The sequence below is a fragment of the Rhineura floridana genome, chromosome 1 (assembly GCF_030035675.1).
Source record: "Rhineura floridana isolate rRhiFlo1 chromosome 1, rRhiFlo1.hap2, whole genome shotgun sequence".
In the NCBI taxonomy this organism is placed as follows: domain Eukaryota; kingdom Metazoa; phylum Chordata; class Lepidosauria; order Squamata; family Rhineuridae; genus Rhineura; species Rhineura floridana.
In genome coordinates, this window is record NC_084480.1 from 51,593,349 (window position 1) to 51,607,476 (window position 14,128).

Consider the following 14,128-nt stretch of genomic DNA (forward strand, 5'->3'; position numbering starts at 1 on the left):
TCTTTGCAAACTTACCTGGACATAAATCCCATTGAACTAAATGAGGCTTACTGCTATGTAGACATGTATATAAGATTCCACTGCTAAACAGGTTTGCAGCTGTGCAGAATGCTTGCATGGGTAAATGTTTTGCCTGCCCAGCTTCATATTTCAGTTTGGCCTCAGCTGTGTTTAATGAAGATTGTCTAATCCCGCTGTTATTGATAGAGCTACATGTTTTTGTTTTAATTTTCTTTTTCATTTACACTCCACCTTTCCTCCAAGGAGCTCAAGGTGACACATATGGTTCTCCCCTCCCCATTTTATCCTTACAACAGCCTTGTGAGGTAGGTTAGGCAGAGAGATTGTGACTGGACCAAGGTCATACAATGAGCATGATTTGTAACCTGGTCTTCCAGGTTGTAAGCAGACACTCTCTAACCACTGCACCACACTGGCTCTCTTGCATTTAAAGTTGAGTTTAAGAGTATTTCCTGGACCTAGTTGTATCATATTCCATTTTACTACAGGGAGTGAATCTTCTAATTTGTTCTGTTTGTAGACTAAAGCTCTTATGGATAAACTTCAGAAGACTGTATCATCTGAGGGAAGATTTAAAAATCTCAGAGAAACACTCAAGAAGTATGTCTCAAATTATTACATTTTGCTGTGAATATTGGACAGTTATTGAGACAAATCAGTTAGCTTCTATTATGAAAATAATACTGTATCATAATGAAATCATCTTTTTAATACAGGCTTCATGAAATTCATTCCCAATGTTTTACTGAATGTACACCAAAGTCATTGTCATGTATAGATTTTTATAGTGTCTCTGGAGAAGTGCCAGAACTTATTAAACTATTATTCTGTACATAATATTTCCTGATAGTATTGATAAAAACCTTTCCAATAAATGTATGGCCACATTGATTTTTGAAAACTGTCTCCTGGGAATGTCCTATAACAGGGATAGCCAACCTGGTGCCCTTCAGACGTTGTTGGACTAACTCCCATAATCACTGATTGCTGACCATGTTGGCTGGGAATAATGGAAGTTGTAATCCAACAATATCTGGGGGGACCACGTTGGTTATCCTTGCCCTGCAATATCCCCATAGAGCTGTTTGAGATTCATATAAAGAGTTCAAACAGTGTTGTTTCTATGCAATTATTTAGTGGTGTGGTCGTGGGGAACAGTCTACCAGACTGCTGTCATGCAAACTCCATTTATTTTGATGGAGTTTTATTGCAGCCCCACTAAAATGAGTGGATGTTGTTGAGAGCAATACTTGGCCAATTATGTTGGTGCTAACATGCTTCTTCAATACATAGGGTCATATCCAACTAAGCCGAAATTATTTGTGTCCATTTATTCTAATGGATGTTATTCAGTGCTAGTCCTACTCAGGATAGACCCATTAAATTTAATAGACATGACTAACTTGGGTTCAGTAATTTCAATGTGTCTACTCTGAATAGGATTTAGTTGTAGTAGTAGTTATTATTATTATTTATTAGATTTATAAATCTAATCTATTTATTTGTTACCTAAAGGTCTCCAAGCGACTTACAACAGTGTTAAGAATAAATATACTATAAAAGCAGAACAATAAAACAATACCCCCATGCAGTTGAATACAACCCAATGATTGTATGATTAACATTGAGCTAACATAGTCATTGGGACAATACAATACTATATATTTCTACTTGGAAGTAAGTCCCAGTGCATTGAATGGGACTAACTCCCAGGTAAGTGCATGTAGAATTATAACCATACTCTACAATCTCATGCCACTACAGCAGGTAGGCATGCTCAGTTTTGTTCTCTTTCTGACTGATGCACACTGTCCCCAAGGAATATAATCTGTTCATGAATGAAGATCCAGTTACACTTCCCTTGCAGGCATTGAAGTCAGAGGGGTGCACTACTCTTCTCCTACACGCTCAGGCATTCACACATTTCTTCTTTGCAATTATTTAATGTTTAGCCATTTCAGACATGTCAAATTTGGATTTTATGAAAGTAATTATAGCTCAGTTATGCTTGCTTACATGAATTCAGGGTTTTGGTTTTGTTTGTTATATGCCTTCAAGTTGATTATGACTTATGGCAACCCTATGAGTCGGCAACCTCCAATAGCATCTGTTATAAACCAGATCTTGTAAGTTCAGGTCTGTGGCTTCCTCTATGGAATCAATCCATCTCTTGTTTGGCCTTCCTCTTTTTCTACTCCCATCTGTTTTTCCCAGCATTATTGTCTTTTTCTAGTGAATCATGTCTTCTCATTATGTGTCCAAAGTTATGATCACCTCAGTTTCATCATTTTAGCTTCTAGTGATAGTTCTGGTTTAATTTTTTTGTAACACCCAATTATTTATCTTTTTCAGAGTTTAGCTTCTAGTGATAGTTCTGGCTTAATTTGTTCTGAGGTGGACTGCCTTCAAGTCGATCCCGACTTATGGCGACTCTATGAATAGGGTTTTCGTGGTAAGCGGTATTCAGAGGGTGTTTACTATTGCCTTCCTCTGAGGCTGAGAGGCAGTGACTGGCCTAAGGTCACCCAGTGAGCTTCATGGCTGTATGGGGATTCGAACCCTGGTCTCCCAGGTCGTAGTCCAACACCTTAACCACTACACCACACTGGCTCTCAATTAATTTGTTCTAACATCCAACTATTTGTCTTTTTCACAGTCCATGGTATGCGCAAAACTCTCCTCCAACACCACATTTCAAATGAGTTGAGTTTTCTCTTACCCACTTTTTTCACTGTCCAACTTTCACACCCATACATAGAGATCAGGAATACCATGGTCTGAATGATCCTGACTTTAGTGTTCAGTGACACATCTTTGCATTTGAGGACCTCTTCTAGTTCTCTCATAGCTGCCCTCCCCAGTCCTAGCCTTCTGATTTCTCGACTGTTGTCTCCATTTTGGTTAATGACTGCACCAAGGTATTGATAATCCTTGAGAAGTTCAATGTCCTCGTTGTCAACTTTAAAGTTACATAAATCTTCTGTTGTCATTACTTTAGTCTTCTGGACATTCAGCTGTAGTCCTGCTTTTGTGCTTTCCTCTTTAACTTTCTTCAGCATTCGTTTCTGCTAGCAGTATGGTATCGTCTCCATATCTTAAACTATTGATATTTCTCCCCCCAATTTTCACACCTCCTTCATCTTGGTCCAATCCCTCTTTCCATATGATATGTTCTGCATATAGATTAAACAAATAGGGTGATAAAATACACCCCTGCCTCACACCCTTTCCAATTGGGAACCAATTGGGTTCTCCATATTCTGTCCTTACAGTAGCCTCTTGTCCAGAGTATAGGCTGCACATTACGACAATCAGATGCTGTGGTACCTCCATTTCTTTTAAAGCATTCCATAGTGTTTCATGATCTACACAATCAAAGGCTTTGCTGTAATCAGTAAAGCACAGGGTGATTTCCTTCTGAAATTCCTTGGTCTATTCCATTATTCAATGTATGTTTGCAATATGATCTCTGGTGCCTCTTCCCTTTCTAGATCCAGTTTGGACATCTGGCATTTCTCGCTCCATATATGGTAAAAGACTTTGTTGTAGAATCTTGAGCATTACTTTACTTGCATGGGATATTAAGGCCATAGTACAGTAATTACTGCATTCCCCGGGATCCCCTTTCTTTGGAATTGGGATGTATATCGAACGTTTCCAGTCTGTGGGCCATTGTTTAGTTTTCCATATCTGTTGACAATTCTTTGTCAAAATTTAGACAGATTCAGTCTCAGTAGCTTGTAGCAACTCTATTAGTATGCCATCTGTTCCTTGTGATTTGTTTCTTCCATGTATTTTAAGAGCAGCTTTCACCTCACATTCTAAAATGTTTAGTTCTTCATCATACAGTTCCTCCATGAATGAATCTGTCATTCTTGCATCTCTTTTATAGAGTTCTTTAGTGAATTGCTTCCATTTTCCTTTTATTGTATCTTGGTCAGTCAGTGTGTTCCCCAGTTGATTATTCAACATCCCTACTCTTGGTTTAAATTTCCCTTTCATTTCTCTAATCTTTTGGAATAGGGCTCTTGTTCTACCCTTTTTGTTGTCCTCTTCTATTTCTAGCCAGTAACCAGTATAACAGTTCTCTTTGTCCCTAGGTACTAGTCACAGTATAGTTGCATTTAGGGTTCTAACCGTGTTTCTATCTCCTTTTGCTTTTGCTTTCCTTCTCTCTTTAATCATTTGAAGAGGTCTTTCTCTCTTTTTAACTAGAGGTATTGTCTTCTTGTATTCTTCCCTGATAATGTCTCTAACTTCAATCCATAGTTGTTCTGGTTCTGTGTCAACTAAGTTTAACGCCTCAGATCTGTTCCTTATTTGATCTTTGTATTCTTCTGGGATGTTATTTAAATTGTATTTTGGCATTAGGATTGCTTTATTGTTCTTCTTTAGTTTTACTCTGATTTTCAATATTACCAGTTCATGATCTGTACTGCAGTCTGCTTCTGGTCTTGTTTTCGCAGAAAGTATAGAACTTTTCCATCTTCTGCTACCAATATAATCAATTTGATTCCTATATTGACCATTTGGTGATGTCCACATGTACAGTTGTCTTTTTGGTTGCTCAAAAAATGTGTTTGCAAGAAACAAATTATTGGCTTCACAGAATTCAATAAGCCTTTCTCCTGCTTCATTTCTATCTCCTTAGCCCCATTTCCCCACAATTCCTAGTTCCTCTCTGTTCCCTACTTTTGCATTCCAGTCCCCCATGATTATCAGCACATCTTGTTTTGGTGTGTGATCAATGCATCCATATCCGGGGGTAAAATCACAGTAGACACAGTGGATCCTGCTTCCAAGTAAGCATACATTCAAGGCTGTATGTAATTTAAAAGAGTCAGTAGTGCAAAAGTGTGAATAGTCCATGTACGCTAAACAGAAGCAAAACCTAACATTTCTTGTCATACAGTTGTAATCCCCCTGCAGTGCCATATCTTGGGATGTACTTGACAGACCTGGCATTTATTGAAGAAGGCACACCAAACTTTACTGAAGAAGGCCTTGTCAATTTTTCCAAAATGCGAATGGTAATACTTCTTTCTACATTTATGTTTTAATTTGCAAGGAATTATGCTTATCCTTATATATTGCATTTTAAGATGTGCTGCAGACAGAAGTTAGGAAGAAGTTGTTTATTCTCATATCCAGGGTCAATGTTCTATCACCACCTGCTGGTGGATTTTGGAGTATCTGTATTCCAATGTATATGTACAGGCGGGCCCCGCTTATATGGCAGGTTCCGTTCCGGACCCCCGCCGTAAAGTGGAAATCACCGTAAAGTGGAACTCCATCGATTATAATGGGGCGCGTTGCACAAAAATGCCGCAAAATCACAAAAATCGACTTTAAAAAGAGGAATTAAAGCCGCCGCATTAGCAGAACCCCTGGAAGCGAAGCACTGGTAAGCGGGACCCTACTGTAAGAACATAAGAACATAAGAAGAGCCTGCTGGATCAGGCCAGTGGCCCATCTAGTCCAGCATCCTGTTCTCACAGTGGCCAACCAGGTGCCTGGGGGAAGCCCGCAAGCAGGACCCGAGTGCAAGAACACTCTCCCCTCCTGAGGCTTCCGGCAACTGGTTTTCAGAAGCATGCTGCCTCTGACTAGGGTGGCAGAGCACAGCCATCATGGCTAGTAGCCATTGATAGCCCTGTCCTCCATGAATTTGTCTAATCTTCTTTTAAAGCCATCCAAGCTGATGGCCATTACTGCATCTTGTGGGAGCAAATTCCATAGTTTAACTATGCACTGAGTAAAGAAGTACTTCCTTTTGTCTGTCCTGAATCTTCCAACATTCAGCTTCTTTGAATGTCCACGAGTTCTAGTATTATGAGAGAGGGAGAAGAACTTTTCTCTATCCACTTTCTCAATGCCATGCATAATTTTATACACTTCTATCATGTCTCCTCTGACCCACCTTTTCTCTAAACTAAAAAGCCCCAAATGCTGCAACCTTTCCTCGTAAGGGAGTCGCTCCATCCCCTTGATCATTCTGGTTGCCCTCTTCTGAATCTTTTCCAACTCTATAATATCCTTTTTGAGATGAGGCGACCAGAACTGTACACAGTATTCCAAATGCGGCCGCACCATAGATTTATACAACGGCATGATGATATCGGCTGTTTTATTTTCAATACCTTTCCTAATTATTGCTAGCATGGAATTTGCCTTTTTCACAGCTGCCGCACACTGGGTCGACATTTTCATCGTGCTGTCCACTACAACCCCGAGGTCTCTCTCCTGGTCGGTCACTGCCAGTTCAGACCCCATGAGCGTATATGTGAAATTCAGATTTTTTGCTCCAATATGCATAATTTTACACTTGTTTATATTGAATTGCATTTGCCATTTTTCCGCCCATTCACTCAGTTTGGAGAGGTCTTTTTGGAGCTCTTCGCAATCCCTTTTTGTTTTAACAACCCTGAACAATTTAGTGTCGTCAGCAAACTTGGCCACTTCACTGCTCACTCCTAATTCTAGGTCATTAATGAACAAGTTGAAAAGTACAGGTCCCAATACCGATCCTTGAGGGACTCCACTTTCTACAGCCCTCCATTGGGAGAACTGTCCGTTTATTCCTACTCTCTGCTTTCTGCTTCTTAACCAATTTCTTATCCACAAGAGGACCTCTCCTCTTATTCCATGACTGCTAAGCTTCCTCAGAAGACTTTGGTGAGGTACCTTGTCAAACGCTTTTTGAAAGTTTAAGTACACTGTCCACTGGATCACCTCTATCTATATGCTTGTTGACACTCTCAGAGTGTGTACACTCTCTGTACACACACTTGGTACAAAAAAAAGCTGAAGATGAGCTGCTGACTCAGCTACTTTGCAAATAATGAAATATAGATATATGAAATATAGATAATGCACTAAGTGCAGTACCATAAGTGCAGTACCATAGCAGCTGAACCACTAGTAGTCATCTATGAGGAGCATGTTTTTGTTTTCTGGAAAGCAGATATGCATCATTGGGGGTGTTTCTTTGTCATACATGAACAGTGTGATTTGAGAAGAGGCCTGTTTTCAAGAAATATCTAAACCGTTCTTCTAGTTGCATTTACAGTTGATTCATAAATGCAAAATGAGGTGGACTGGTGTAATGAGAAAAAGGGCAATATGATCCAAATGAGGCGGGAGTTTAAATTGCTGTTCAGAAGAGGATGTCAAGACTCCTAAAACACAATTTGTTCTAGGATAAGTCAAGGGATACATTAATTCCTTGCTTAATTCTAGCGGTCAATGGCTTTGATCCTAAGTTGCTCCTCGGTTAATGTAAAGGGGATATTTCCCTCAACTCCCCTTACACCTTCCCCCCCCAATTTCCCACACCATTCCCAAGGGTCCCTGAACTACCAGGAGCAGGTTTTTAGGAGGGTACAGGATGCTAAATAAGGAAAGGGAAGACAGGAAAGCCCTGTTACGTGAAAATAAACTTCCATTCATGAGAGGGAAGTTAGGATCCAAGCCAATATGTGTAAAACTCTTTTATATTGGTTTCTTTAACAGATATCACATATTATCAGGGAGATACGTCAGTTCCAACAGACTTCCTATCGCATAGAACACCAACAAAAGGTACTTTTCTTTCATCTCTTCTCTAGCAACAGTGCAAACTTTCTGTAGCGCTCTGGGTGTGATATACTACCACATTTTTCATTAACTGGAAAGGAAGAAGTTTGGGACTCAAGGTTGAATCTAGTATATATGTTTTCCTTGAATAGGACAAGAAGTTCTGAACGGGTATTCAGGAGGGATGCAATAGGAACACTGATCCAATGTCTCCTATGTCAGGGGCGCTAAGATGGTCCTAAATTATAATTGTGGGATTCCACAGAAAATGAAACTTATCATCAATGTTGCCGCCCAACAAGATCAGCCTCAAAAGACCTTTTCTCCGTCTCACCAGTTAAAACAGCTAGACTGGTGAGAACTAGGGAGAGGGCTTTTTCAATTGTGGCACCCACTCTGTGGAACTCCCTCCCAAATGACATCCGCCATGCCCCCTCCATGATGAGCTTCCGCCGGACCTTGAAAACCTGGCTCTTCAGGCAGGCTTTTGGGGCGGGTTAGGTTTTAGTCTTATTGTTGGAATTTTAAGGTTTTAATGTGAATTATATGTTTTTATGTTGTACGTCACCCAGAGTGGCTGGTAAACCACCTGGATGGGTGACTAATAAATTTAATAAATAATAATAATAAATAATCCTTGGGGATTCTCCATTTATTACTTTCGCTGGGGGGCCTGAAGTTTTTAAATAATGTAGATTAGAGGCTGGCAGAAGGTAGCTTGGTATCTACTTTCAGGAATTTGCAGTAATCAGTCCAGGCTTCCAGTTTCTTTAGCAATAGCACAAAGGCTTCTACCTCCATCTTCAGAATATGCTGTTAAGAATCCTGATTTGTAGTAACTCAGATGTAGATTTATACTGTATATGCAGGCCATCCCAGTGTAGTAGGTGATTTGCTGTGCACCCTGAGCTACTGTTCTTGCATCTGGCTCCATCCCAAGCCATTATGTTGCATCTGACTCTGGTTGTGGATCTCAGGTTCTAGTAAAAATCCAAGTAGATCCCACAAGTCTGAATCTACCCACCCCTAATGTAGATGATGTTATGTTTTGGCGTGACTGGATTACATTCACTAAATAAATAGACTGGGCAATTGCCTATAATTATGTTTTAATGGTGTAGGATGTTTGATGGCTTAGGCTGAAATCCTATGCACATTTTCCTGAGACACAGTGATACATAATTCTGAGTAAACATGCAGAACAATTGCATTATAAGGCTTCAGTCCTGTACCCACTTACCTGGGAGTAAGCTCCATTGAACTCAGTGGGACTTATTAATATGACACGTAATGATTGTGCTGGTAGACTCTCAAATCAAAACATGCATATGAGAAAATGAGACAAGGGGTGGCACTCTGTGCTAGTCCTACTCAGAGTAGACCCACTGAAATCTATAGACATGAATAACTTAGGTTCCTTAATTTCAGTGGGTCTACTCTGAGTGGAACTTAGTTGAATACAACCCAAAATGTTGCAACAAATTCCCAGTTCCTAACATGAGTACTCCTGTTTCAGACTCCAGCCAGACTCAAACAGGAGCCTTGTAGTGTTGTTTGGGGCTTGCAGAAGTGAAAGGTTTCAGGGAAAGGGAAAAAGAAAAGGATACATTTTTTTCTAGAAATCTTCCTGTTCTGTGCTAAATTATGCTAAAGGGCTATGGTTTACGACTGGCTGCCAGCCTTGAACCCAACTTTGTCATTGCTAAATAGTGTATGTGGGGATGAACGGAGTGGAGGTTTCTCTTTATTCCCTCCCCCAAACCCCAGTAAAGCACAGGGAGGAGAGTTTTTAATTTCACAGGACACATGCCCCCATCCTTACCCTCCTCAGGCTGCTTTAAGCTGCTAAGAGTTCGAGCAGACCAGTTCTCTGGGTGGGGAGAGAGAATTGGTCTGCTTTGACTATTTTTTAAAATTAATAGCCAAAACATTCTGTATGTTCTTAAAGCCATTCAGTATATGTCCTTGTTGGGCCATTTAGAGTTTTGATTTAAAATCTAATTTATAAATTGAACATTGCGAGTCTTCCATGTATGCAGAACCCCCTCCCCCCGCATTTCACTTCCCAACTGATAGGCATGGAACCACCCAAGTTTTGTATTAGAGGAATAATGATGTGACCCTTGTGTTTAAGGCATGTAAAAATTTGGTTTGGAGAATGAGCATGTATCCACCCAACCATTTATATACTGTATCTACCTGCAGCATCTGATAAAGTCCACAAAAGCTTATGCTACAATAAATTTGTTTGCCTTAAGGTGCCACAAGACTATTTTTGATGCAGAAGACTAACACAACAGCACCTCAGGAAATGGTTCCCAAAGCTTGTATTCTAAGGTGTCTCTTCCAGAATAGTGTATATTACCTTCTGTGTTAACTTTGTTAACTTGATACTCCCGCAGGCAAGGAAGGGTGAGTCAGAGAGGCAATTTCAGCTCCCTGTGCCTCTGATTACAGATCCCTATACCTCCTGAAATTCTGTTCTGGAGAGCTGGAAGTGGGAATGGGAGAGAAATTTGATTCTGTTCACATTTGAAGGTGTATCTGTCAAATTCACACTTTCTGAATCAGTGTGAGAACCTAAACAGCCATCCTTCAAAATTCACTCTTATTTGAATGTTGTGATGCAGTTCTTGATCCAAAACATGTGTACAAAAATGCATATATTAGAGGAAAGCGTGCATAAATTATAAATATTAGTGAAAATAATGTACAAAAATGCATTATATTGGGGGAATTGCATGCAAAATGTGTACATTTAGTGAAAACTATATACAAAAATGTGTTTATTAGCATAAATTCACACTAAAATGCTGATGAATTTTCATGAGGATTTTTTTTTTAAATCACAAATTGCTACAGAAATGTGGAGACTTGAATTTAAGACTAGAAAAAATAAAAAATGAGAGAACTAAAATGGAAAGATCTTTCCATCCCTACTTGGAAGACCTTCCAACACTGTGGGAGCTGGTGTTGGTGGCTGCAAGAGGAAAGGGAAAACAAACATCTTCCAGTGGGAGGCTCCACTGGATCTAAGCCCCTTCCATAAATGAAAGAAGTATTACCATTTGAGAAGGAGAAAGTCTGAATTCATTATATTTTACATTATATACTCTGACATATTTTCACACATCTGCTATCATAAATCATAACTTATGAGTTTCCCAAGTAAACGCCTATCTGCCTGTTTTCTTAATTATTAAAAAAGACGGTAACGTTCCTCCTTTAGAAACAAATATTCTCCAGAACAGAACTCAGCTGAAAGATGTGCATAGTCTTTCTAGATAATGTTGTATAGCAATTGTTTCCTTTTGTTGTTGTTCTAGGTCACTCAGTACTTACTTGACAAGAGTCTCATCATAGATGAAGATACTTTGTATGAACTATCCCTAAAAATTGAACCTAGGCTGCCTGCCTGAAAAACCAGAATTGTCCTTCAGCCTACAGAGAACTTTAGTGTAATGGAAAAAATTATGTATGGTATTCCCCTACAGAATGCAAGGGGGGAAAGCTGGGAAGAATTCAAGTTCCCTTTTCCATTAAGGGACTCAGAGCCTCACAGAGATTCCTTTTTGGGCACAGAGAAGCAGTTGCTGGAGATGAAAGAAAAAATGCCAGAGATGTGGATTAAATGGCTGTTGCTTTGCAAAGGTAACATATCATGAAAGAGAGAGACTGTGGACCTAATGAAGACAGAAATGGCTGTAATAACCATACCTAACCAGGCAATTATGGGGCAAAGTGAAGATTAGATACCATATTCCATTAGACTTCAATAAATGAGGAAATACTGGTGTAAAAAGAGGTTTGTCTACCCTGATTTGAATACAACACAGGATCCACAATGAGCATGCAAACATCTACGTATTTTGATCCAATTGGCAATTCATCGTGTCCATTGTAAACAATAAGCACTTTAGAATAATATCTTAATCTGTAGAGACAACAGGATAATGTTTAATAACATTGTCAATTGCATTCACTAATTAATCCATTCATTTTAATTGAAAATGTTTCCTTCATAAATACATTTTGATATCTCCTTTTCCCAAAAGGCTGGGGAACAGAGATGTAGCATATTAAAAGCTACCTTGATATTGAAAATAACATTTTTATTCTCTAGAGATATGATGAGGTAATTTAGGAGAAAGATGAATTAACAACCTTCTGTGATTGTTAGATGCACACACTTAGATGAGACTTTAAATTTGATACTTGAGTTTCATGGCAAAAATTGGTCATATAGTACAGGTGTGGGGAATTTGTGCCCTCCAGATTATCTAGGTTGCTGGATTATTGATTCCATCTTCCCTGACTGTTGGTCATGCTGTCTGAAGGTCATAGGAGTTGGAGTCCAACAACATCTGGAAAGCCACAGATCTCCCACCCCAACTATAGTAGATTAATTGTTTGAATATTTTACACTTTGTTTTGGCAGAGACTTGAGCTAGTCTTACAACCTTTATTAAACTATATATGCCACAACACTGAGTACCCTGTGTGCTCTAGTGCACATGCAGAGCACTTACATGAGTAAGCTTCCTCCATTCACTCTGGAGATCAGCTCCAAGCAACTATCCCAATGTGAGCACTAAACTTCCCCCTCCACTAAAGAACACCTATCATTGCATTAGCACCAAAGTCCTGTGTCCATAAGGAATAGATCAACCAAAGAAATTATGTGAATGAATCATATATGACTTTGAACTCTTATTAAAGTCTCAGGTTCTTTAGAAATGGTTTTTGAGGTTTAGAGTTTGTTGATCTGTTGGACAAATTGCACCAATGCATTACTACTGTACACCATGACCACTACCCATTTCACTGTGATGTGCATTAAGTACCATTGAGCCTTGCGTAATGGTTATATGGAGCTTCTTGCACACACTAGGACTCCATGGAGTCTTAGACTTCAGTACAGCCATGACCTTAATACTTAACTTTGCTGAGGAAGTTAGTCTATATAAATTGCACTCCAACACCAGTAATTCTGGAGGACAAGAACAGTAAAAATGTTTATTTTAAAATAAGAATTAATGTTTTAAAAGCAGTAATTAATCCACTTATTAGATAAATGAAAATACTTGTTTCCCTTTTAAAAATTCACTAAGGCAGTAAATTCTCCATGTGGCATCTTTAAGGACCAAAAATATGGGATACAATTCCAGGAAAGCTTTAGGCTCTGTTGAATTCAATAGGAAGAATGTACTGAAATATTTGTCAAATCAGTGTAATTTCTAATGATTTGTGCCCATTCGTAATAGTTTTTTTCCCATGTGCTCCCAGATGGGAAGTCCTTTTTAAAAAAGATGTGTGTGGTACTTCCTATGGTTTCTTGATGTAGGGCAACCCTCCTGCAATTGCATGGAAAGTGAACACAAACATATCCTAACAACGTAATGCAGATACTAGCACTGTTGAACAACTGGGCTGGAAAAGTGTCCTTACTTTTCCAATGACTATCAGCCAGTTGAAAAAATAGGGCTAAACATCATTTACCTCCCTTAAACCCTCTCAGGGAGATAAGTCTTTTAAAAAAGATTACCATCTAGACATATATGAGCTGATGTTTCTTTACCACACTGTTAAATCCTAACAATGGGAAACGGATCTGCCTAGCTTCTGTTATGTTTGTGGGGTTTTTTGTGTCATTATTTGCACTTTAATATATATTGTCAGCCCAGGCTAGAGCTGAACAATACATTCCATTTTTGTCTAACACTATTAACTAACTGTGCAGTAATAAGTTTCATAATTTCTACCTACTAAGGGCCTATTTTTATAAATAAACGCACGACTTGATGTCAAACAAGTCTTGGAAAATTCTCAATAACTATATAAAAAAATCATAAGTAGATTCCTGAAGCATGTTTAAGTAGTTCTGGTTAATGAATGTGGTAGACTTTAACATGAACAATGTTATTTATAAATGCATAATGTTTTACTTTTGTTACAATTGCTTGTTCTTTTGTTAGTGTTCAACAAGAAAAGCTGACTGCATCTTGATGCATGATAAACAGAAGCATGGGTTACTTGGACCAAACAGTTAATTTACTGCATATTCTCAGTATGTTCACAATATATTTTTGAAATGCCGTATGTCAGTGATTTACAAAAGGCACGCTAATCTCAAAAGGGATTACCTTCACACTTGTCTGTATCCTATTTTTTCATTCTGCCTACCCATCCTCCACCAAAACCTATACAATGTAATAGTTCTTTCTTGGGCATTATTTGTGATGTACAGTGGTTGATTATTTATAACTTCATTTTATTGTATTTCATTTTGCAATATCAGCTTTGTACTTCTGGAGGGCCCTTTGCCCATCCTGGTATATAACTGCAGCAGAAGGTGCATTTCTCTGTCTTTATCCTATTTATATTACACCTTCCATTAAAATATAGGTTAACCCTGTTGCTGTTCAGTCCTTGCTGGCTATGTTTGACCTCTTAGTTTCACAATCTTAAACAAGACTAAGTTAATCTCATGACAGAAATGTACGTGCGGAGCAGGCTTCCCCACGCATTTGCA

General features: G+C 38.9%; 1 protein-coding gene across 3 annotated transcripts in view; it reads left to right on the forward strand.

The window, feature by feature from the left end:
- RASGRF2 (Ras protein specific guanine nucleotide releasing factor 2) overlaps positions 1-13,973 on the forward strand; it is a 161,107-nt gene extending 147,134 nt beyond the window's left edge. For all 3 annotated transcript variants that reach the window (XM_061621701.1, XM_061621714.1, XM_061621709.1), the window contains 4 exons: positions 542-621; positions 4,934-5,051; positions 7,534-7,602; positions 10,923-13,973. In XM_061621701.1, coding sequence (XP_061477685.1) covers positions 542-621; positions 4,934-5,051; positions 7,534-7,602; positions 10,923-11,015 — 360 coding nt within the window. In that variant the 3' untranslated portion in view covers positions 11,016-13,973. The remainder of the gene's footprint in view (positions 1-541; positions 622-4,933; positions 5,052-7,533; positions 7,603-10,922) is intronic.
- The last annotated feature ends 155 nt before the right edge of the window (positions 13,974-14,128 follow it).